A 24,770-nucleotide genomic window follows, 5' to 3' on the forward strand; every position below is an offset into this window, starting at 1 on the left:
GTATACAAAAATAATAAAAATGCAGAGTTCTATTTGTTCTAAAAATTCAGTGGTATGCAAAATATGATTTAAATCTTCAATAATTTTTTTAAATTAATATTAAACATTTCATTTTTACATACATTTGTTAAACAATAGTCTATAATAAATAACTTAATTAACAAGATATTCAACATATTAAAATGGAATATAACTGGGACTTCTTAATTAAAAAATATTTATAATCTTAATAAAATTAGAGATTGACCAATCATAGGATTTTAACTAAAATTAGTTAAAAAGTTGAATGTATATATCATATACATAATTGATTTTTTTGTAATTTTAAAATTATTTAATTTTGATTCTTTAAATTCATCTTTTGACATAAAGCAGCAACTATTATACTATTTAAAAATGAATTATATTCATAGCAATAATTACTAATTTGAATATTTCATTTTACTCTTCATGTAGAAAAAATGTCTTCATATTTGGAAGAAAATAAAGAAACTAGTTTTGCATTGATTAATATCTATAAACATTAAGTTACAATTTTGGTAAAAAAAAATATTTCATCAAATTTAATAAAAATATCTATAATATGATTCCTTCAATCTTATACATAAAACCACATATATAGTTAAATACCTTTATAACATTTAATTTTGACTTGTATAAAAAGTATTGAAACATTAGCATACAAAAAATATATTGTATTCATATAACATATAGATGAATATAATGCACATTAAAATAAAAAATTACAAGGGCTCTCAAATTAACTTAAATATAAAAGTTAGCCAAGTACTTAATGTATAATATGATATTAATGTGTAATTTAATTGCATCAAATAAACTATAATTGAGGTTGCTGTTGTCTGCACCATTAACACATAATAATCCAAAATACTTCAATACAAACTAGTAGTTTTTCCTGCACAGAAACAAAATTTTTTTATAATTAATATTTAGTTTTTAATACAAAAATACAAACTTAAAGTTTTTTTAAATGTAATAAATGTGGAAACACATCATCACTTTCACTTTAAGAAACAAAAAATGTTATACAATATTTGTATATCTTCTTTAACTATGTATCAACTTACTTTGATGATTTATGCGATGAGTAACTCTTACATGAATATTGTCAAAATAAGGCTGAGGTTTTCCTAAAAAATAATTTTATATTATATTAAATTAATATTACATACAAAAATATTTGAATATCCACAGATACATGAAATGTACACAATTAACGTAAAATCATTTTAGAAATTGAAAATTAATTATATCTTACAAATGTAATATTGAACAGGGTTTCTCGAATCTATTTGTCATGCAACTCCCAAATATAATATCAAAATTTAAAACAATGAACTTATGGCTTAGAACATTTTTTAATATACTGTAGGATAACACAAAATAAGAACATAACAACGCTTTACAAGTATTACAAGCATCGAACATAACGGCTTCATAGTTTAAGTTACAGAAACACTGGTTTATGTAACAGATAAAACAAATAATTTTTAAGTATTAAAGAAAAATTCACACTTTATCAAACCAATTATGTAATCTCTATAAAATTCAGATTTTAAAATTTTAATAGACACATAATTTAAAAGCACTAAAAAATTAAAAGGATTTTTAAAAAAACTGCATTTTATATAAGAAGCCATGAAATGTTGAAACTAAATATATTTAAATAAAACACCATTTTTTCACAAAATCTCAGTCACAATTTAATGTTTTTGTACTAATAAAAAATAAACATGTTAGTTATGTTAAAATTCTCACCATAAAACATAGTAAAAATATCACATTTATGTTAAGCATGGCCTTGTTAGATTCGAGGTTAATTTGGTACACAAGGGTATATTGCTGTTCATGACTGACGTTGTACCTAAATCAAAACGAGCCATATCACACTGTTCACATCTTGGCAATATTGGATGATTTTGGAATGTGCACATAGGACAAACCCAGTTTTGACTTTCTAAATGTTCTACAAAATATAATAGGCACATGATGATTAATAAACTTAAAATTTAACTATTAATGACTAACCTTGATAATCATTGTGCATTTTCCCAAAAGAAATTTTTTGGCCAGTATAAATTTGATTATAAAATTTATCATTTGTTTCATCCAATATAACTATAATAAAATAATAAAAATATTAAAACATTTAAATACTATTAAAAAAAGAATATAAACTATATTATATCTAACATAAAATTTTAATTGAGAGAGCAATATCAAACATCTTTTATTACAAACTTCAAAATAATCACCAATTACATAAATAATATCACCAGATAATTCATAATGATGACAGAAAAAAACGTAAAGTGTAAGTAAAGATATACGAATGTCACTGATGGATGTTTTACACCATATATTATTATAATCATTGTATAAACTTTAATTAGATAAAAGATATAATCCAAAATTAATAAAATTTAACATAATTTTAATGTTTTAAGGAACTATTATTGCTATCATATTACTATAGTTTAATTATTCAGTTTATTTTAGATAATATTATAAAACATTTAACATACTTTCATTATATCAACAATTATTTTAACCTACCTTGATTTCCTGTCCCTGTGTCTACTTGAAGAGTTAATTTATGACATTCTAATCGTAAAAGTTCAATATCATTTCTTAAACGTTCAATCTAAATCAAATAAAAAAAACTTAAAAACATAAGCAAAATTATAATTTACACAACAAACTTTTCTGGAATATGAACGTCTTCTGGCAATATCTTCTTCCATCATAATCACATTTTTTTTCATAATTTCTAATCTTTGTCTTTCTATTGATAATTCTGAAGCCAATTTTCGTTTTCTTTCTAGTTGAGCATTAATTACCACTAAAAATTTTTTATAATTTAAATAATAATACATAAATAACTATTTAAATATGTAAGTAATATATATAAAAGTAAAGGTTGAAAATAAATCCTTACTTTTAATTTTAGGTAAAATATTGTCAGTTTGAATTGAACCAGGAATTTGACTTTCAGCTATCCGATTAAGAGGTTTAATATTTGTTGGTGATACCATAATACGAGATGTAGTTACAGTAGTTTCACCTTCAGGATCAATACTTATATGAAGTCTTGATTGATAGCAGTTTTTTGGATCAGTTGTAGGATCAAAAGAACAAGCTGTATACGTGAGCTCAGATCCTCCTCCCGTTGATAAATCTAAAGGAGGTAAAGGATCTTTGGTGGGTTTTCTTAGTGTCAGACTTACAGAAGTAAATGGCCGACATTGTGAATCAACAAATGACACAGAATCCAATGAAAGACTAGATTTGTGTCTGTGTTCTTCTTGGGGCAGTTGTAAAGGTGTTGATGGGGCTGAAATAGATGAACACTGGCATCTATTTAAATTAAAATCTATATCTAAAATTTTAGTATTAATTGAATCACTTCTACTTGAGTTCATTACATCCTTGGTATCATTTAATGTTGGTGGTGCATTTGAAAACTGTAATTTGGGTAAAGAAAGATTATTTTGTTGCATTTCAAGAGACTTTGGTCTGTTAGCCATTTTATCAACAATGTCAGATGGATAAGTTTGTTGAACGTAATTTTTTTGAATGTTCTTTAGATTTGATACACAAGCTTCTCGATTAATTGAATGCTAAAACAAGAAAACTTAATAATTAATAATTGTAAATAAACTTGTTGATTTTAACAACTGACTAACTTTCTTACCTTAAGTATACAATCAGAAACAACTTGATCAGGAACGGTTGGAAATTGTTGTTTGAGCTCGTGAAACATTTGCATCACCGAGATCCTAGATTGTTTTCGGTACTCTGACATTATTGATAATGACTCACCAGCATTTCGATTGATGTTTTGTCTGACTGAAAACAATAATGATATATTTATTCACTACATTTAAAATAAATCAAAACCTTAGATAAATTAGTTTTATTTTATTCCTACTTTTTCAATATTAATATTCAGAAAAAAATTAGGTATTGAAACTTAAATTTATACTTATTTATAATAAGAACTTAATATTTAATTATTAAACAATCGTTTTTTAAAAATATACATAATATTTTAATTACTATTCTTTAATGAAACAAATAAGGAAAAAAATATCATGAGTTAGTGCCAAAATTAAAAATAATAATACTTTATGAAAACAAATCAACAGGTGATTTTATAAAAATAGTATCTTTAATTTGTGATAAATTATAAAATTAGTTTTCAGTTGTCATAGGGTTTATAAGTAGGTAGTGTTTTATTTTTGACCTGCCATTTACAAATTTACACCTAAAAATAGCTCAGTATGTAAATAGTTTATTTTAAATTGTGACGGTCATATTTTTGGACAATAATCTTCATAACACCTACAAATATTTTTTTTATGTTACATCCGTGATGATATAATATATATTTTTAATTATAACCAAAAACACTAAAATTAGTTTAATAATACATATTTCACTCGTTTGGTTATTATAATAAACAAGTAAAATCAAATTATTTGTGTTTCTTTAAACAACCTAAAAAAATGTCATTAAACCTCTTATTATACAAATAACTTAAACGATCAATTAAAAATATATAAATAAACAATATTTATATACATATACATTTGTTCAAAATTATTTAAAATCAAATGAATAATTTATTCTTTAAATATTATATAAAACAGATTTGTAATTATATTATGTAAAATTATGTCTTACTAAATAGTAAAATAATAATAATTAATATGAAATAATAAATAACTGCCTATATCACTTAGTTCATTGACTCAACAAATAATAAAAATATGATTAAGAGTTGTAGAATTCCAAGAAAAACGGATTAAAATTAATGAAGGTCGTTAAGGAATACAGCTAACATCCTATATAATTATAATATACAGTATACACTAGCATAAATTAATACATTTATAAATGAAAACTTATAAAAACTAAATAAAAGTTAACACTAAAATGTTTTGAAATTGTATTAATTTATTAAATATTTAAAATTATTAAAAATAATAGAAATTTTACAATGTGAAAAATAAATGAATCAAACAATTTTATTGACATAAATTTTTATATTTTTAACAGAATTTTTTATTTTATCAGGATTAATAAAAGTTATTTACTTATGTTTTACTAAAAATAAGAAAACAAAAATTACATTTATTTAATATATTTTATGGTACTCAATTAATTAATTTTATTAAATTATTACACTACATAATTCTCATTTTTAACATTACAAATTTATAGAATACTAAATAGAAATAAAAAAAGGTTAAATAATATGGAAGAAGTTTTGTTATTTTTTTTATTTCCTCGAATAACAACTATATTTCTAAAAAGATGAATATAGAAACAATATTTAAAAAATATAATACATTTATAACTGCATATTTTTTTGGTAAAGTAAATCGCGAAAAACAACTCAAAATTACACAAATATAGGCTTAATAAAAATTTATCTCTAAAACCAATATGTTAAAACCATCAAACATATAGAAAAATTATAAAAATAAGATATCTAAACAAATTTAAAGGTAGGCCATACTTAATGATAAAAATAATGTATTTGGATAAAAATATAGATGATACGATAATTAATAAATTTCAATTAATGAGTATAATCAGTGGTGCACATACGGGAGGGGGGGGGGGGGTCGACTGACATCTCTCAGAGAATTGATGGATGACTAGTCTTGTGTGAACTGGTATGAATATTTGTTTAATTTAATTCTAACCAATTTTTCAGTTATCCAAATCAGCATACTAATTATGTTTACCCTAGAATTAAAGCGTCACATGAGAATAAGTAGTAAGGTTCAATCCCAAAAATTATGCTATATAAAATTATAAATTAATACCTAGAAAATTGAAAAATAATATTAGATTTATTTAAAAAAAAATTTATTTTTAGTATCTTTGTTAGTAAGAAAAAACCAATAACACTTAAAAATAAGAGTTATACTATGCCTAAACTCAGATTTTACTGGTTGGGGTGGGTGGGTACCTCGAAATATATTTTTTCGACACCCTTGTCAAAAATCTTCTGGGTATATTCTATAATACTAAAATCATAAATTAATATCTATAATATCCAAATAGGTATTCCATACATAACTGATCAAATAATTATCCTCATCATTACTCTCATAAAATCAAATATATTGAATTAATACATTTATTTTGATTAGCTGACAATTTGAATACTAATTGATAAACAAATAAAAATACATGCATATAACATACACAAACAATATTTAACATTAAGTATATAGGAAAAAAACTTAAAATTTAAAATGATTCTTAAATAATTATGAAACATTTTTAATTTTAAATAAATATACCATACAATAATTGTAATTTATAAAAATTTTGAATTGATGAATGTTAACATAATAATGATAAACAAATTATAATTGAAATTGAACTGGAAAATAAAGTAATAAAGTGTAATTGATTTAATTTATATTCAATAAATTATACTAGCATGTAGGTACAATTATATTCATAAGCACCCGTAAGAAAAGTTAGATTTTTGGTTTATTGTAATTTTTTTTTCTATCAAACCAAATTTCTTACTTGTTTAAGTATAGGTTGGTAACAATTCAGAGGAGCGAACGTACATATTCTAAAAAACGTATTATTTGCAAATTATAATGAGAAAAACAGTAAAAAAAAAATAATAATTTAAACCGTTAAAAATTATTATTGTTAAAATTAAAAATCTGACAATTGTGAAAAATTTAAAAGCACCAACAAGTTCCTTCAGATTGTTTTCATTTTCCAACGGCCTTGAACTGACCAAATCAGGTGGAATCCAGTGTGAGCAACTATTAAAATTAATTGCATAAAAAAATTATACAATAAAAATGCTGTAAAGGTAAAATAGTAATAATTTTCTGTGGGCTTAGGTCAGTTCTCCTCATTGATAAGAGATAAAAATGAAGTTTCCAAATTCATTGACCGCAACGTCCAAAAGAAAAATTCTCTCCAATCCAACCTCTACAGTGTCATTAACATAATAACAAACAAATCCTTGAATTTCAAATTTATTTATTTTCAAATACAAATTTCAAAACCAATGTTTTTGAAAAAATTAAAAACCGGTCTGTTATTCCATATATGAATGATCACAAAATATTATAGCTTGAAACTTAATATAGTTAATAGTTCGTAATAAATTACATACGAGGCAAAAATTAATGATTACGGGGTGTCGCGGCTAACAACAAGTTTTTATTTAAAAGTAAATTGTGTCTTTTATTGTGAGACTTTGAAGTTATTATAATCTAATTTGGTTTTAAACTATAAAATGTTTGTTTTGTCATTTTTTTCCTAGTAAATTGGGAGAATCAAATCCTAGTGTGTGTACTAAAGCGTTTGTGGTGATAAAACACTTATGTAAAGTAACAAGATGTTTCTGTACTTATCCTGTACTCGTTATCGTGGTCACCAAAAGGAGAATTTAATAAGTTTTAACCGAAAGGTATTGATATTTACTCTTTGACGGCCTTTGCGTGGCGTATACGACAGGTCATATTGTAAAATACTATAAGTAGATCTATGTGAAAAATGTTCGTAAAGTCATCAGATGATCGACAAAACACGTATGAAAATGTAAAATTTCTAATCGTTTGTCAATTTTAAAAGAAAATTGTTAAAATAAATTAAATTTATACTTTAATTATTCACATCTGCTTAGATTATTTATTTAGAGCATTTGTGATACAATATGTGATTGTTCAAGAGGTGGTGGTGTGCTAATTGCAATAAATAATAAATACTATTCTCGTATGTTACCCCTACCTCCCTATTCCGTAGAACATTTATTTGTTATTAAATTAATTTCGTTTACTATATTTTAGGTAATACTTATTTTCCTCCTCGCCCACCTATAACGTTATACAATAAAAAGTTCGATAATATTAATGATCTATTAATTTCCTATCCCTACGTTAAAAATATAATTTAAGTAGGTGATTATAATACGCCAAACTTAAAATGGCAATTCACTTCTCCTTCCTTTTCACCTAACTATTTAAATTTAAATCAATTGTCAGTAGACTTTCTATCTAAAAATTCATTTTTAAGTTTATCCCAATTCAATACTTTCAGTAACTAAGTTAAAAATATCAAACTAGCAGTCATTAATAAATTCTTCCTTCCCGTCTTCCACCCCCTAGTTCCACCCACGCCTACTCATCATGAATCTAAAATTATTGTTTGCAAAATATTTTTTTTTTTTTTCCGGCTTAACGATCCATTGAGGATCTTTACCGCCAAAACTATCTCCTCCCATTTCTCTCTATCTTGCGCTATGATTTGCCAATTCGTCCTAACTTCTTGGCCTACCGCATTCCATATTTCATTTACGCTGTCCATCCATCTTCTTCGGGGTCTACCTCTTGGTCTTTTCCCTGTTGGCGTCCAAGTCATTATTTCTTTTATCAGGCATCCTTCAAAACGCCATACATGTCCAGCCCATTGCATTCTTATACTTTTAACGTATTGTACAATATTTTCTCTTTTGTATAGGTTCTCGAGTTGTGCATTTGATCTTAATTCCCATTGTTGGGTTTCGGTATTAAATACTGGACCATGTATTCTTCTTAAGATTTTTCTTTCAAATCTACTTAGTTTTTCTTCATCACCTGTAGTTGTGGCCCATGTGGCACATGCATACGTCAATACCGGTCTTATGTAACTTATATAAAGTTTTTCTTTGACATTTTTTGATATCAATTTTGATTTAAATATCGTCTCCATTGCAAAATAACATCGATTTGCTGTATTCAGCCTCACATTAATTTCTTCGTGCATAATATTTTTGTTGTTTAGAGTTACACCAAGGTACTTAAATTCTTTAACTTGTTCGAATTCCTTATTTTCTACTTTAAGGTTGGAGCTATCCTCTGATTTTCTTCTTATTGCCATGTATTTTGTCTTCTCTTCATTTACTAAAAGACCCATATTTTTACTTGCCTTCATTAATTTCTTCAGATTCATTTGGATTTCTGTTCCACTGTCATCTGCGTATGCGGGTAGTAGTCCTCTGTGAGGTGACCAGGCATCTCCGTTTGATATTTCAAGTACCACGCTTTCCAAGGCCATGTTAAATAATATGGGTGAAATGGCATCCCCTTGTCTTAGTCCACTTTTGATTTAAAAAGCCATAGACACCTCATTCCCAAGTTTAACTTTGCTATACGTTTTACTGTTGCATAATTGTACCATTTTGATAATTTTCAAAGGGATCCCAAATGTCTTGAGCACCTCCCATAGTTTTTCCCTGTTCACGGTATCATAGGCCTGTTTATAGTCCACAAACACCATATGTAGGTCTTTTGCGTATTCATAATGCTTTTCCATTAATTGTCTCACTACAAATATATGGTCTGTGGTTGATCTTCCTTTTCTGAATCCACTTTGGTATTCACCTACAGTTTCTTCGGCGTATTTCTCTAATCGTTTTAATATTATTAATGATAGAACCTTGTATCCTGTATTTAATAGGGTTATCCCCCTGTAGTTTTTTACTTTTCTTCGATCTCCTTTTTTGAATATTGGGCAAATAAGTGTTTCTTTCCAGTTTTCCGGAAGCCTTTCTTCTTCCCATATTTGTAGAATTATCGAATGTAGTTCCTTTTCTACTTCTTGGCCTCCTATCTTCCAAAATTCAGAGTTAATCCTGTCTTCCCCTGATGCCTTATTATTTTTCAGAGTGTGAATTGCCGCTTTTGTTTCGTCCAGGCTAGGGGCAAGTACTTCCTGGTCTACTGTGTAATAAACTCTAGTTTCTTTGTCATTATTGTCATTATCTGGTATTTTATTTAGTAATTCTTTGAAATAATCTTTGAATTTGTTAACTATGATTTCTGGACCATATATCAGAGCACCATTTTCATCTATTAGGGATAGTATAGGCGGGACGAAGCCAGCTTTAATTGTCTTGCACCTCTTAAAGAATTCTCTTGGATTGTATTTATACCTTTCGATTTCTTCAATCTTTGCTTTTTCTGACATTCTTTTCTCTTTTCTGATTAGCCTTGACACTTCTTTCCTTTTAATCTCAAATTCAATGATGTTTTCAGGTGTGGGTACCTGGATTGCTTTAATTTTAGTATTGTTACGGTCCTGGATTCCTTATCTACAACGTTCTTTGAACCATTTATTCTTTTTTAGTCTTTGTGTGAATTGTATTATGCTCTCCCCGGTTTCTGTTATTGAATCTTTAACTATATTCCATTTGTCCTCCAATTCTTCAATACTAGAACTTTTTTTTTATTTTAATTTTTCTTCTACTGTTTCCTGGTATTTTTCCGTATTTCTTCTTCTTTAAGCTTCTCGATGTCAAATTTTCTAGTTGTTTTTGATTTTCTTTCATTATTCCACTTTGCTGCCATTTTACTCTTGAAGACTCCAATTACAAGATAATGGTCCGAATCTACATCTGCTCCTCTATAGGTTTTAACATTTGTAATATTTGATTTGTATCTATTATTTATTAGTACATGGTCTATTTGGCTGGTGTATCTGTCACCTGGTGATATCCACGTATGTTTATATATATTCTTTCTGGGAAACTGCGTGCTACTGATATTCATTCCTCTGCTTATAGCGAAATTTATTAGCTTTATCCCGTTATTGTTACTTCTTTCGTGAAGGCTATGTTTCCCTAACAGCTTTATATATTTCTTCCTATCCTATTTGGGCGTTTAGGTCTCCCATTATTAACTTAACACAATGGTTTGGTAGAGAGTCATAAGTGTTTTCTAATGAATCATAAAAGATATTTTTTATTTCTTCGTCTGCCGTTTCTGTATGAGCGTATGTGCAAATTATTACCAGATCATGATGTTTCATATTTATTCGTAAGTAGCATATTCTCTCATTTACTACTATAAACTGTTTAATCTGCGGCATAGTACTTTTATGAATCATAAATCCTACTCCGTTTTCATGTTTGTTATTCTTGTTTCCCCCGTACATAAACACCATATTGCCAGATGTGATACTTCCTTCTCTTGGCCACCTAGTTTCTTGTAACGCTATAAGGTGTATGTTATATTTTTCTACGACTTCTGTTGGCATTTGAAGGGCTCCTACTTTGTATAACGTTCTCACATTCCAAGTTCCAATCCTTAATCCATGTTGTCCGGTCCGATTCCAATGTTCATTATCCATAACTCTGTCCCGAGGCTTTTGTTTTGGTTTCTTAACAAGATATTTTTACAGTGGCGGGTTGTTAGCCCGTCGCCAAACCCCCAATCTGGAGGGCCAGACTGCCCCAATCAATTAAGATCAGGGTAGGGAGAACTGAACCAACTAATTAAAGTCAGTTCAGTTCAGAGCTCGGGGCCCCGGGTTCGCCATACCCGTCGCACTGTTAGTGCTCCCCTGAAGGAGTTTGCGAAATAATACTTATATCAAATCCACAGAATCTTCCTGTTACATATAGCTATAGCCTATAATTTATAATATTTGTTATATACAATAGCGGCTATATGTTCATGATATATATATATATATATATATACTAGCTGACCCGACACGCCGTTGCCCACGTATTAGTAGGTTTTTTGGCATTTTCGTAGGCCATGTATTAGTGTTATTATGTATGAGAAAATTTAAAAATAATAGGTAAAGTATCTAAATGTTGAAATTAAGTACAAACCAACATATATATTTTCTAAATTTACATTTTATTCATCTTATATTAAATTATTGTTTATAATCAGTGACCTACTTACAAAATATACTATATACATTAAAAATATACAAATATAAATTAAATTATTAAAACTAAAAATTATCTAAGTACTACTTTGTGTACAACATTTCTGGTTAACCTGTCTTTCGCTAACACGAAGAGATTTGATGGTTTTCCTACACATGAGCAGGCAACATAAAGCTGTCCATGTGAGAAACATGTGTTTTCCAAATTCAAACCGCAAATAGACATTGTTTGGCCTTGAGATTTATTTATGGTCATCGTAAAAGCTAAACAAATCGGAAATTGGAGCCTTTTAAACGGTATTGGAGATTCCGACCCCATCAGTGGAATACGTGGCAACAGGACGATATCTCCTTTAAATTTTCCCGACAAAATTGTTGCTTCAAGAATATTTTCGGTCATTTTTTTTATGACTAAACGTGTACCGTTACATAATTGAGGTGGGTTTAAATTACATAGAAGAATGATTGGTGAACCAATTTTCAATTGAAGGTTGTGTGGTGGCATTTCTGGTAAATCCAGAGAATTCAAAAATTCAGTTGGAAAGTTTACGGTTTCGTTTTCATCAATAACTGTGTCGATTGATTTAAAAGACATCAAATCACCGGGCAAAATCTGTTGTATATGGAAGTTAATTTCGTTCACATCAACATTTCTTACTGCCAAAATAGCACAATTACAGAGCCAATTGTGATCTAAATAATAATTCAATATATCCGGAAAGACACTCTCAATTAGTTCATTTCTCGTTTCAACAACAGTGCAGAAAATATCTGGTAATTTTATGTATTCTGTATTTTGATGCAACTCAATTTCACCATTTCCAATATCCAGCAATTGTTTTGAAAATACTTGTGCCGTTGGATCATTTTGCAATTGTACTCGCATATTCATAGTCAATCGAAGTGTCTCAACACTTGTCCATAAAACGATTGTTTTATGCATGCGTTGATCTCATTGGCAAAAGTAGAGTGAGGAATAACTGGTAGTTTGCCGGAAATCACCGGACAGTAGTAAAACAGTACCACCGAAAAGTTTATTGTTACTTTTAAATCTTGCATAGTTCTATGAAATGCTTCAAGTGAATGTTTATGAGTCATAGTACACTCATCCCAAATTATTATTGCACTCTTTTGCAACACTGCAGCCATTCCGCTTTTTTTTTTTTTAATGTTACACATTGCATTTGGTTTGTTATGAATGTCTTATGGTAACTTCAATACTGAATGTGCTGTTCGTCCACCATCTAACAAAGTTGCAGCAATGCCCGACGATGCAATTGCCAAAGCAATTTTCTGTTGGGAACGTGTCTTTGCAAGAATTAATGATATTAAGAATGTCTTACCTGTTCCACATGGTGCGTCTAAGAAAAAAAACCCACCTTGGTCAGCTTCAACGGTCAGCATTATCCGATTATAAATATTTTTTTGTTCAGCTGTCAGTAATGGCTCATTATTCACAATAATTGTAGCTAAATCGACGTCATTGTACTGTTTTTCTCGTTGCAAATCAGTGTTAACTAAGTCGGCAGCCGGGCGATCAGGTGATGACATTCCATGATGACTAAGTGGCAAATTTGAAATTAAAATACATAAATCTTCGAACAACACTAATACTTCATTATACATCTCTGGTGTGAAATCTAAATTTGGACATTGATTTGTTCGTCTAATTCGATGCAATATGTCTTCAGTCATATAATTCTTATATTTTTCCCACAGAGTCGATGATTGTGTTGGAAAACATGTTGTCAAAATTATTGCAAATAGTTGACGAATATTATTCGGTGTGAATGTCAACGCTGCATCAGCAAGTGGCAAGTCCCAATGATTATCTGCTTCCATTAGTTGCAACTCGCAACATGCATCTTGATATGTATTGAACACTCGATCGTTCACTGTTCGCAAATATTCGAAAGATGTTGGTCCGTGAATAATCACCAGCAATAAACGCAAAAAGAAGCATTCACGTTGTTTAGGATGTACAGTGTAAAGTCGTCCCAATGTCTTGGCTTTAAATATGCCTGGGATCGATGGATGTGGTTTTCCTTGCTTACGGGGCTCCCACTTTTTCCCTATTTTATTCCATGTAAAATAGCGTGGAACATCGGTATATAATAATGTTTTTGCAAATTGGCCGAATACATCAGATTTTTGACATAATGTAAAGAATTCAGTTAGTGTCGTTTTCGGTGTCTCAAATGCTCTTTGGAAAATATTTTCTTCGATAAAATATACTCGTTGATCGTTTTCAAGATGTACTGCAAGATGCTGGACAGAAGGTTCTCTTTCATGTATGGGAAAACTGAAAATACGTCAGATAGCTTCGCTGCTGCTTATATATCTACCCATTTGGTATCTTACTATTTCGTCATTTTTGTTTATATCTTGTATTTCAAATACGGCCAAATCACTACCTTTGTTAACATATTTACAAATGTACTTAATGGATTTGACGGAACTGCAAAACTCGACATTAATATGAGCCTTATACGCTTTTGACAGCAATGGTGAGTACGGAAATACCCACCGATTATCAATTTCAACTTCATTTATAGAATTCGGCTTTCGCATTGTAAATGTGTGACCACCATGCTCAGGGTCTCTGCGGCGATACAATGGATAACCATCGAATTCCGTAATAGTATCATTGGTAAAGGGTTTCGGGAAACGTTTCTTACACCTTCCTTCTTCCATGCATGGTGATGTCATGTTAAAAGTACCACATAGTCCGTGGATCATGTGACTAGTAACAATATTAAACAATTCTGAGTCAGTTAGTGGATCCGGAATTTCGACAGAAATTATTTGGTCAATTTCTTCTGGACGGATTTTATCTTCAAGCCAAACCAAAATATGAGAATGAGGCAAACCTCACTTTTGCCACTCAATAGAATACAGCCAGCAACGTGTGTTACCAAAAACTGAATATTTTACGATTAAATTAATTAAAGATTTTAACTTTTGTTTGAACACACGTGTAACGATATCGTGACGATGTATTGATTGTTGGCCTGGTAATAACAAACTTTTTATTTCTTCCCAATTTGGATTACACGTAAATGTAACAAACAAATCAGGTCGACCGTAATGACGTACATAAGTCATCGCATCTTGTATGTATTCCTGCATGCTCCGTGGACTGCCGATGTAGCTTGAAGGTAAAATACATGCAGTTCCAATGTCATTGGCGTTTAAATTTTCATCGATGTTTCTGGTGATAGCATCTCGTAAATGGATGTATTTATCTGATCTTAATTTAGCCTGGTTGTATCTAATATACCGTAAACGTTCACTTTCGATCTTAGCAAACATATCCACAACGTATTGATGGAATAGTTGACGATATCGAAGGATATAATTATCTTGATTAAGTCTAATCATCAATCGATGCGCGTAGTAGTTCATTGAACTAACTTTTTTATTGATTTCATTACCTAAAAAAAATGAGTCATTAAATGGTTATAAAAATTAAGAGTAAGAAATTAAAATGACCAAAATAATTTATTAAATAGTATAGATTATTAAACGTACCAGTGATTGGATCACGCTGTTTTATGTTGATGTGATATTCATCCTGCCCTTGCCAGAATATTAGGGGATACTGAAGTGCGTCATACGAACGATAAAGGTCTGAAATTATATGAACAGTACTGTCTCGACGTATGATTTTGAGGTCTCTGTTGTTAACTGGATCACCAACCATAATAACAGCAACTTCATCTACGGTTGGCGCGTTGAACCTTCCAGCGTGTTTTCCTGAAGGTACTTTGTCGGCTTTGATGACAATTTGATAATTATCATTTCTTAATTGAGGCGATACTCTTTTAAATAATTGGATAAGTTGATTATAATTTTCAAAAAAGTTTTCCAAAGATTCCACAATTGCTCTCTCTTCTGCTTGTTCGATGAAATTATGCAGGCATCGAGTTGTCACGCGTTCCTCACAACTGCCCTTAAAATAAATTTGGAGAAACTTTGGATCATCATTAGGCATTGGCATTAATGACCCAATCTTGTGGTACACTTGGCCTTGGATTTTGAACGTAGTTACAAAATTATTTCCATTAGATGTGAGAAGGCAAATTTTAGTTGCGCCAAAGGACGTCATTTGGAAGCAAGAATTGAATTTGCGTATCTTACGCAAAAATAATTTCGAATCGTCTGATTCACCAGCAAGAAATGATTTTAAAGGTTCCGGTGGAATAGGAGGAGGTGCCAGTACAACTTTTCCAGATGCACAACACATACCAATCGTTTCATTGCGGAATTTTGACGCTTGACAATATTGGCATATTTTATCCATTGCACCAATTATAATTTTAGTATGTGTTGAGTAATTGATGTCTGGTGCATATTCGAACGCAAGGCGAACGAATGATGCACGTGTTAATGCACGGTTGGTTTGTTGTCGCTCTCTTTCAAGTTCTCTAAATGTGGCTATGTGCCGTTCTCGCGCTGATCTTGTTATCAATATATTTTGTCGTAGACGTTCATCACGCTGTTCTCGAGACTCTTGTCTGCGAATTTCTGCTGTTCTGATTTGTTGAGCTGCATTTCTTGCTGCAATTTGTTCTTCCGATTCATGAGTTTTATTAGCACACATACGTCGTGCATTTTTACTACACTGATTGTTAAGGTTAGATTTCCGCCGCATTATACTAAATTCAGAAAAAATTAAAGAATATTCAATACTGAACACTGCACAATAATAACACAATACAAAGTATTTATGGTCAGTGTGTAGGTAAAGTAAAATACGAAAACACTAAACCAATACAAATTAAATTGTATAAATAAAAATAACAAACGAAACTCGAGACGGCGCGATTAACTCGATAATGACTGACTCGGTCAGATTGTGGCCAGTGCCGGCGGGAGATTTTGCGGGGCCCAGGGCAGATTTTTTTCATGGGCCCTATACAAATTAAAGAAGAAAAATACATTTTTTTTCTATTTAACATAACCCCTTAAAAATATTTCATTTTTTATGTACACGATTAAACAAAGTATATTAAACGTACAATTTTCAATTTGGATTTATTTTTTAAAACTATAAATATTTTTTTGCTTATGCACAGATACATTTTTCGTATTAAAATAAAATATGTATAGATCAAATATTAAGGTACAATTAATACAAGTTAACTACACAAAAACTAAAAAAAAAATCAACATTTTAACATCAAAATTGTTTTTTTCTTTTTTAATTATTTAGAAATAATATATTTTGTGAGCGATTTCCGATAAACAATGTTAAATACATATATAATCGTAACAAGAGTACGTCGAGGATTGATTCGTTATCGCACAACTAGACAGTCCAATATAAGTTGTCTAATACTCTAAAATGAAAAAAAAATGAAATGACAACAGAAAGTGCACTCCGATTGTGTCTTAGTGGTTATGCGGACACCCATCACATACAAGATAAGGAGTACACAATCATTCTTCAATTATAAATAAATAATAATACGATAAACTATACGTATTTTCGGAAAGAAAAACACGCAACCCGGGTTATAATGGAATTATTGGAATTGATGTACACATAATAAATTACATAGTTTTCAGCGGTTCCACGTCAAAATATCCCGGTCAAAATATCCCCGATAAAATATCCCTAAACCAAAATATCTCCGGCAAAATATTCTATGACAAAATATCCCGCGTAAAAATATCCCCGACAAAATATCCCACGTAACTATTAATTAAAAATGTAAACCTTTTTATACAAGTTACATTGATATTAATACATTTACTGAATACAAAAATCAAGACATTTTTAAAAATATATTAAAATGGTATGTTTTTCGTCAAAAATTATTACACTTATTATGATAATATAAAATATAAATTACATAAAGATATTAATACATTTAAGGAATACAAAAAATGAATTAAAAAATTTATACTAAAATATGTGCTATTGATTTTAAATATTTATTGTTATTGGTTTCGTCATATCCTTTTACAACAGCAATTAACCGCTCGTCCAAATTTTTATACTTTCGCCTTTTTTTTTGTTGAGGTGCACCAGCTGTTTGCTGCTCCATTTTGGCCTCCTGCAGATCTTGTTCTCGTTTTAACATATTTATGAATTTCCACACTGTTACATGGTTAGCTGCAAGTGCAGAATTAAACGCTCTGTGCCATCCTTCTACTGCATTATTTGTCCTAGGAGAGTCTTCCGTTACAGAATCAAACATATTCCATATTTTAATTGGAAAAGTAGACGCTCTTCACCTACCACCACGTGTTGGTCTCCCAATCCACGTGTCCTCAAAATAATCAACAAATGTTCGTAATTCTTCTTCATTGTCTACGTAGTAGTTGGAGTTAATTAGTTCTTCAAATGCAGAAATAACATTATCAACAGGTACAAAAGCAAGAGCCGATAATTTTTTTATTTCGTGGGCAAATATTGCGTCTGTGGAATACCTGTTCTTTAATCCACACGATTGCAATTTTCGCCATAAGCACTGGGTAAAATGAAAAAAACATCCATGTATTTTAACATCAGTATATAATTCTTTAAATGATTTTATAAATGCTTGTTCGAAATCTATCACAATAGCTTTTGGTCGTAAATTTGATTTGAGTATATTAATTTGATTTAGTACTTCGGAATAACTATTTTCGTTTTTATTACACATTAATATATATATATAAGTGGATATACAGTGCAGTCAATGTTACCATGAATAGTATACAGCTGATAAAATATATTGGGTACAGATTTAAACGTTCCATCTGCGAACCATATTTCGGAGACATTCAGTATATTTAAATTTTCATTTGTTGTGAATATCAATATTCTGTTATTAATATCCCAATTTTCATTATTTTTACTGTCATATAGCAAAAAAGGTAAATTACGTAAAAAACAGAGTACAATAAACAAAATATACATATATACAGAAGATTTTGGTTATCTCGTTTGGCCATTTGGTGTTTTGACACAAAAATAAAACCCGTTTGCTTTTAGCACTCATGCGTAGCACATTATTTTCACCTACCACACTCCTCCCACGATGCAACATGGCGCAGTCTAGAAGGATCTGAAAATTGTGTATTGTGTATTTGAATTTTGAATTGTTGTTGAACCATGGAGTACAATAAACCAGATGCGTTGGTTTTAACGAGTAATTTGTCAGAAAATTGGCGCGTTTTTCATGAAGCGTTCGAGATTTACATTGAGGCGGCTGGTCTAATGACAGCGTCTAACAAACGTCAGGTGGCCATTTTTCTTAACCTTTTTGGTAAAGAGGGCCTAGAGAGGTATAACACTCTCAAGTTTGAAAACGTCGAAGACAATAAGAAAATTGATCAAGTGCTAACCGCATTTCAAAATTATTGCAAACCAAAAAAAAAAATATTCTACACTCCAGGTATATATTTTATAAACGGTTTCAAAAAGAAAATGTGTCTATAAAGGAGTTCCTGTCAGCGTGTCGTGATTTGATAAAAGATTGTGAATTTAAATCTCATGAAGAAATTTTACATGACAAAATTGTTCTTGACACGAAGGATAGCGAGACTCGCGACAAGTTAATTAAGCAAGCTGATGTTACTCTTGAAGCTGCAATAGAAACCCTTCGTATTACTGAAATTCAACGAAGAGAACTCAATCAAATGAAGGAGATTGGTGAAAAACAAAATTAAGTAAATGTAGTTCATTCAAAAGTACGTGGTGATAAGCGTACATATCAAGCTCAACAGAACAACGGTAACAACGGACATCGTGGTCAATGTCAAAAGAATCAACGACAGGTAAAAGGAAAAGTCTATAGCAAACAGGATGAGTCACCACAGGTTTTCAAAAATACGGGTAATTTTTTCTGTAAGTAATAAAAAAACGAATAATAATTGTAATCGGTCTGATAAATTATGTAAATATTGTAATTTTATGCACGACAAAGGCAAATGTCCTGCGTATGGTAAAAAATGTTTAAAATGTAACAAAATTAATCATTTTCAAAGTGTTTGTAAATCTGAGATTGCATTTGTTGAAAACGTTGAAGGGCTGAGTAATGATAATTATTTTTGTTCTACGGTATATACAATGAATACTTTGGCTTTTTCCTGGTCTGAGACTATTCTCGTTGAAAATAAAGGTATTAATTTTAAACTAGATACTGGCTCTGATGTTATTCTACTGACCTTAAATGATTTTAGCTTAATTAAAAATAATTGTCCTTTTAAAAACTTAGTAGTTAATAGGCAACCGATAAATTTACGGGCATGGTGATAGTAATATTAATACATATTTTACAGTTGATTTAAAAGTAAAATTAAGAGAAAAAGAATATATTTTAAATTTTGTAATTGTTGATAATCATTGCAAGGCAATTTTAAGTCTGCATAGCTGTATACATTTAGGGCTTATAAATAAAATAGAAAATGTTGATTAGATATTAAGTCGTAATTATGTACTGGAGAATTATTGCACGGTTTTTACAGGTCTTGGTAACTTTCCCGATGAATTTAGCATACAATTAAAGCCCAATGCAACACCTGTTACGAATGTTCCACATAGAGTTCCTATTAATATCCAAAATAAGTTGAAATGTGAATTACATCGATTAGTGTCAGAAAAAATAATTAGAGAAATAAATGAGCCGACTGAGTGGGTAAATAGATTAATGATTGTTGAAAAGAAAAATGGAAATACGAGATTATGTCTTGATTCACGCGATCTACATAAAAATATAATTCGTGAATATTTTGTAATCCCTACATTATCAAACTTATCGTCAAAACTGAAAAATGCAAAGGTCTTTTCTGTTTTTGATTTGAAAGATGGTTTTTGGCAAATAAAATTAGATTTAGAGAGTTCTAAATTATGCACGTTTGGTACTTTTTGTTTTAATAGACTTCCTTTTGGAATAAATAATGCAGCTGAAATATATCAAAAATGGAATATGAAAGTGTTTGGAGGTATTGAAAATGTATTTATATATCTTGATGATATTTTAATTTTTGGTGACCCTGAGGCTCAACATGATTGTGCATTAAAACAGGTTTTAGATTTGGCTATGAAAAATAATATTAAATTTAATAAAGACAAAATTCAATATAAGGTAGATAAAGTTAATTATCTTGGACATATATTTTCATATGAAGGCATGAAATTAGATAGTGATCGTATTAAATATATTTTCGAGTATGAGATACCAAAAACTATAAAAGATTTACAAAGATTCTTAGGTATGGTTAATTATGTCGGAAATTTTATTCCTAATCTGGCAATGTTGACTTAACCACTAAGAGATCTTCTTAAAAAGAATAATGAGTTTGTATGGACATCAATACATAATGAGTGTGTAAATAAACTTAAAACAATAATTGCTAGTCCCTCTGTACTTAGAAACTATGATAACACAAAAGAAGTGATAATACAGACAGATAGTAGTAAATTTGCCGATGGATGTGTTTTGTTACAAGAAGGCAGACCAGTCTGTTTTAAATCGAAAAGCTTATCTGAAACCGAAATTAACTACGGACAGGTTGATAAGGAATTTCTGTCTTATTTGCGTGTAAGGTATTTCATCATTATATTTATGGTAGGCGCGTGACAGTTTAAACCGATCACCATCCTTTAGTTTCGCTAATGAAAAAGAACATAAATGGCATTCCGTTTAAAAGACTTCAGTGCATTAAGGTCAAATTATCACGATATGATATTAATCTTATACATGTACCGGGGAAAGAAATGTTTATCGCAGATGCATTAAGTCGTGCGTGTATATCGTCTCAAGATAACGATGTTGATATCGATGTCTCCGATGCACAGATATCTATATTATACTAGATGACGAACTTCCGATATCCCTTGAACCACGCATTGATTATGTTATCATTTGTCCGCCATGTTTTGGGTTGGCAAAATATTGTATCAACACTATTCCCTACACATCACAATATTAATTATACACTATTTAGTAACTAATATTTATTAGATATGCCTGTTTCTTGTGTTACATACGGTTGTTCAAATCGCTTTAAAAGTAATTCCTCAATTCACTTTTTTCAGTACGTATGAAGTATAGATAATATGATTTAAAAACACCTCAACATTTACATTTTTAATTGCAACGTATATTCTGTACATTCTCTGTATCTGTATATTCTCAATTAGCTGAAACATTCCAGCCTTATTCGTGCACCGATCCCGAAAACGACACAATTATTGAAATTCAACAATTTCTATCAGCTTCGCTCCTATGTCGCTACCTGCAAAACCCTTCTTTCCTGGTGAAATTCAGTATATAATTAAAAAATTACCTCCCGGCATGGCACCTGGAAATGACCTCATTACAAACAAAATTCTGAAAAATCTGTCTCTCAAAACTTTATCATTGCTCACCCACATATATAATTCTATGCTAAGATTTTCCCACTTCTCTTAAATCTGGAAATTTGCATTCATTATACTTGTATACAAACCAAATAAACCTAAACACTTATCTTCGTCATACCGTCCCATAAATTTACTTCCAGTCCTTGGTAAACTTTTCAAAAGGGCCCTCCTGAAAAGATTACGTCCCATCCTTCAAAACAACCATATCATACCGAATAATCAGTTTTGTTTTCGAAACAGGCACTCAACAATTCATCAAGTTCATCGTCTTACTGATGAAATCTCAACTGCTCTCGAAAATAAAGAATATATGTATATATATATATATATATATATATATATATATTCAGTATACTGTTCCGGACTTTTTTTTAATATTGCTCAAGCATTCGATAAAATCTGGCACGATGGCTTACTATACAAATTAAAACTTTTCATGCCAGCTCCCTAATCTCTTATTATCAAATCTTACCTACAAAATCGTTCGTTTGTTGTATGACAGGGAAACGATATTTCATCTACTCACCCAATATATGCTAGAGTTCCACAGGGTAGTGATCTATCCCCTGATCTATATAATGTATTCACAGCAGACATCCCTCAATCTAGTAACACCCTTCTAGCAACATACGCTGATGACATAGCTATTCTTTCCTCCAGTCCAAATCTTATCTTAGCTTCAGCTGAACTCCAGGTTCATACTAATAAAATTGAAGAATGGGCCAAAAAATGGAAAATAAAAATTAATACGGAAAAGTCTGTACAAGTTACTTTCACGTTAAAACAATCTCCCTGTGAGTGCCCTCAATTAATTATGAACAACGTCTCCATCCCTGTCCAAACCAAAATCAAGTACTTAGGCATAACGCTTGATAAAAGACTAACTAGGGGCCCCCACCAAAAAGAAAAAAGAAAATCATCGAACAGATTTCACCTCCTCCGACCACTCCTAAACTCCAAAATAACACTCCAAAACAAACATATTATATATAAGTCAATCATAAGACCAATCTGGTCTTATGGAATAGCAATCTGGAGTCCAGTAAATCCCTCGAACATCAGGCCAACTCAGGTTTTTCAATCAATTGTGCTAAGGTTAGTATCCAAACTTGGAAAACAAACCCTACTACAGTATATCAGTACTAGAGCTCTCGAATTTGAACGTGAATTAAGATTCACGTGATCACGTGTTTTTTGTTTACGTGTACTTAAATTTAAAAATCCGTGTATTTAATTCACGTGTCATTAATTAGTAAATCACAGATATTTATTTAACGTGTGCTTGAAACAATATTTACTGAATTCATTTTTTTTTTTTTTTTTGGCTTATTCCGGGCTTTGAAGGTCCATCGCCTTTAAAACTATTAGAATGAAAATTATTATGTTTATTTTTTACAAATTATTGTTATTTAATTTCACATAACATGTAGTATTTATAGGTATAATATTCTAATTATAATTTATAACACAAATACATACACATGGATATCTGTTATCGGTTAGGATTTATTAAACTATAACATATATATTATATTATACGAGTAAATTATGCACGTGAAAAAATTGAGCTTATTGTCCAAAATTAATAAATAAATAAAATGTAAAACATGTTCTTATTGTTATAAATTTTAATGCTATCCATAATTGTTCAATTATTTTTGTATGTATGTAAAATGTTATTAAGTTTCAAATAATAAACATTTGTCAAAAAACTGTATTCTAAAATATTAGTTTTCCGTGGATGTTCTTTTCATAATAAATAATTGTTAACCGATCACTGCCAATTGTCATGTAAAAAGTAGGAAGTCATTGGAAGATATTTAATGTATTGAAAATAAAGTTTTAAATGTAATAATAAACGCGTGATTTAATAACAAAATTCACGGACTCACGTGAAGTTAAATTCACGGATTCACGTGTATTTAAATTCCTAAATGCACGTGAATTTATTTCACGTGATTGCGTACGTGAATTTTAATTTCACGTGTATCCGTGAATTTAACTACACGTAAAATAGAGACCTCTAATCAGTACATAAACATTTATTTTATATATTTTAATTAATATATATATATAATAGTTAAAACTAAATATAGTAAGTATAGTGATTTGGTTTTGTGTATTTAAATAAGTCATTTTATTTATTGTATACTCATTGCTTACGAGTATAATATAATCAATATATATTATATACATTATATAAATAATCAATAGTGCAATTTTAAATTAATATTCTCAATTCTGTGATAAAATATTATTTTGATTGAACGCAATGAAAAATGTTTAATTTAATAATTTAGTGTGTTCAACTATTTTATATAGTGTAAAGTAATGTTGTTTTGCCAACCGAAAACATGGTGGACGTATGATAATCTTGCGTCCCCGGGCTTCACTTCTCTCAATGGAAAACATCGGTAGTTCGTTATCTAGTATAATATAGATATCTGTGCTCCGGTGTAGTCCATTCAATTAATATGTCTACAAATATTCGAAATGAGTTTGTACACGAAACAATTAAAGATGATTTATTAAAACAATTAGTATACGTGTGCAAGAATGGCTGGCCTAACCAGAACAATAAGGTCTCGCGTGAGCTTAAACCATACTTTAATATGCGTTACCAAATATCATTTGAGGACGATTTACTTTTTCTTAATAATCGTGTGTTTTTTCCCTA

General features: G+C 29.9%; 5 protein-coding genes across 8 annotated transcripts; all 5 read right to left on the reverse strand.

Annotated features, from left to right (window-relative positions):
- Positions 1 to 745: 745 nt before the first annotated feature.
- LOC112685189 lies at positions 746 to 6,704 on the reverse strand. Of its 4 annotated transcripts, none has more exons than XR_003148769.1 (9): positions 6,577 to 6,704; positions 3,716 to 3,870; positions 2,960 to 3,641; positions 2,724 to 2,863; positions 2,578 to 2,665; positions 2,050 to 2,139; positions 1,780 to 1,987; positions 1,089 to 1,151; positions 886 to 916 (listed from the first exon to the last, which is right to left on the reverse strand). XR_003148769.1 is itself a non-coding variant. In XM_025556998.1 (9 exons), the coding sequence occupies exons 2-9, from the start codon at positions 3,824 to 3,826 to the stop codon at positions 894 to 896; spliced, it is 1,299 nt and encodes a 432-aa protein (XP_025412783.1). In that variant the 5' UTR covers positions 3,827 to 3,870; positions 6,577 to 6,704. The 4 variants fall into 4 exon arrangements, 3 of the variants coding, with proteins under 3 accessions (XP_025412782.1, XP_025412783.1, XP_025412785.1); XM_025556998.1 differs by having other exon boundaries at positions 894 to 916; positions 1,886 to 1,987; XM_025556997.1 differs by lacking the exon at positions 6,577 to 6,704 and having other exon boundaries at positions 746 to 916; positions 1,886 to 1,987; positions 3,716 to 3,826.
- Positions 6,705 to 10,695: 3,991 nt separating this feature from the next.
- On the reverse strand, positions 10,696 to 11,181 carry LOC112685212 (craniofacial development protein 2-like). Its single transcript, XM_025557035.1, has one exon. The coding sequence runs from the start codon at positions 11,179 to 11,181 to the stop codon at positions 10,696 to 10,698; it is 486 nt and encodes a 161-aa protein (XP_025412820.1).
- A 625-nt stretch (positions 11,182 to 11,806) lies between these two features.
- Positions 11,807 to 12,625, reverse strand: LOC112685213. The gene has a single exon (XM_025557036.1). It carries the CDS (start codon positions 12,623 to 12,625, stop codon positions 11,807 to 11,809), a length of 819 nt encoding a protein of 272 aa, XP_025412821.1.
- Positions 12,626 to 12,936: 311 nt separating this feature from the next.
- Positions 12,937 to 16,387, reverse strand: LOC112685214. Its single transcript, XM_025557037.1, has 4 exons — positions 15,265 to 16,387; positions 14,901 to 15,167; positions 14,095 to 14,567; positions 12,937 to 14,001 (listed from the first exon to the last, which is right to left on the reverse strand). The coding sequence occupies exons 1-4, from the start codon at positions 16,385 to 16,387 to the stop codon at positions 12,937 to 12,939; spliced, it is 2,928 nt and encodes a 975-aa protein (XP_025412822.1).
- Positions 16,388 to 17,972: 1,585 nt separating this feature from the next.
- Positions 17,973 to 18,386, reverse strand: LOC112685215. The gene has a single exon (XM_025557038.1). The coding sequence runs from the start codon at positions 18,384 to 18,386 to the stop codon at positions 17,973 to 17,975; it is 414 nt and encodes a 137-aa protein (XP_025412823.1).
- Between the last annotated feature and the right edge of the window lie 6,384 nt (positions 18,387 to 24,770).

The sequence above is a fragment of the Sipha flava genome, unplaced genomic scaffold, assembly GCF_003268045.1.
Source record: "Sipha flava isolate LNK unplaced genomic scaffold, YSA_version1 269_pilon_pilon, whole genome shotgun sequence".
NCBI lineage: Eukaryota > Metazoa > Arthropoda > Insecta > Hemiptera > Aphididae > Sipha > Sipha flava.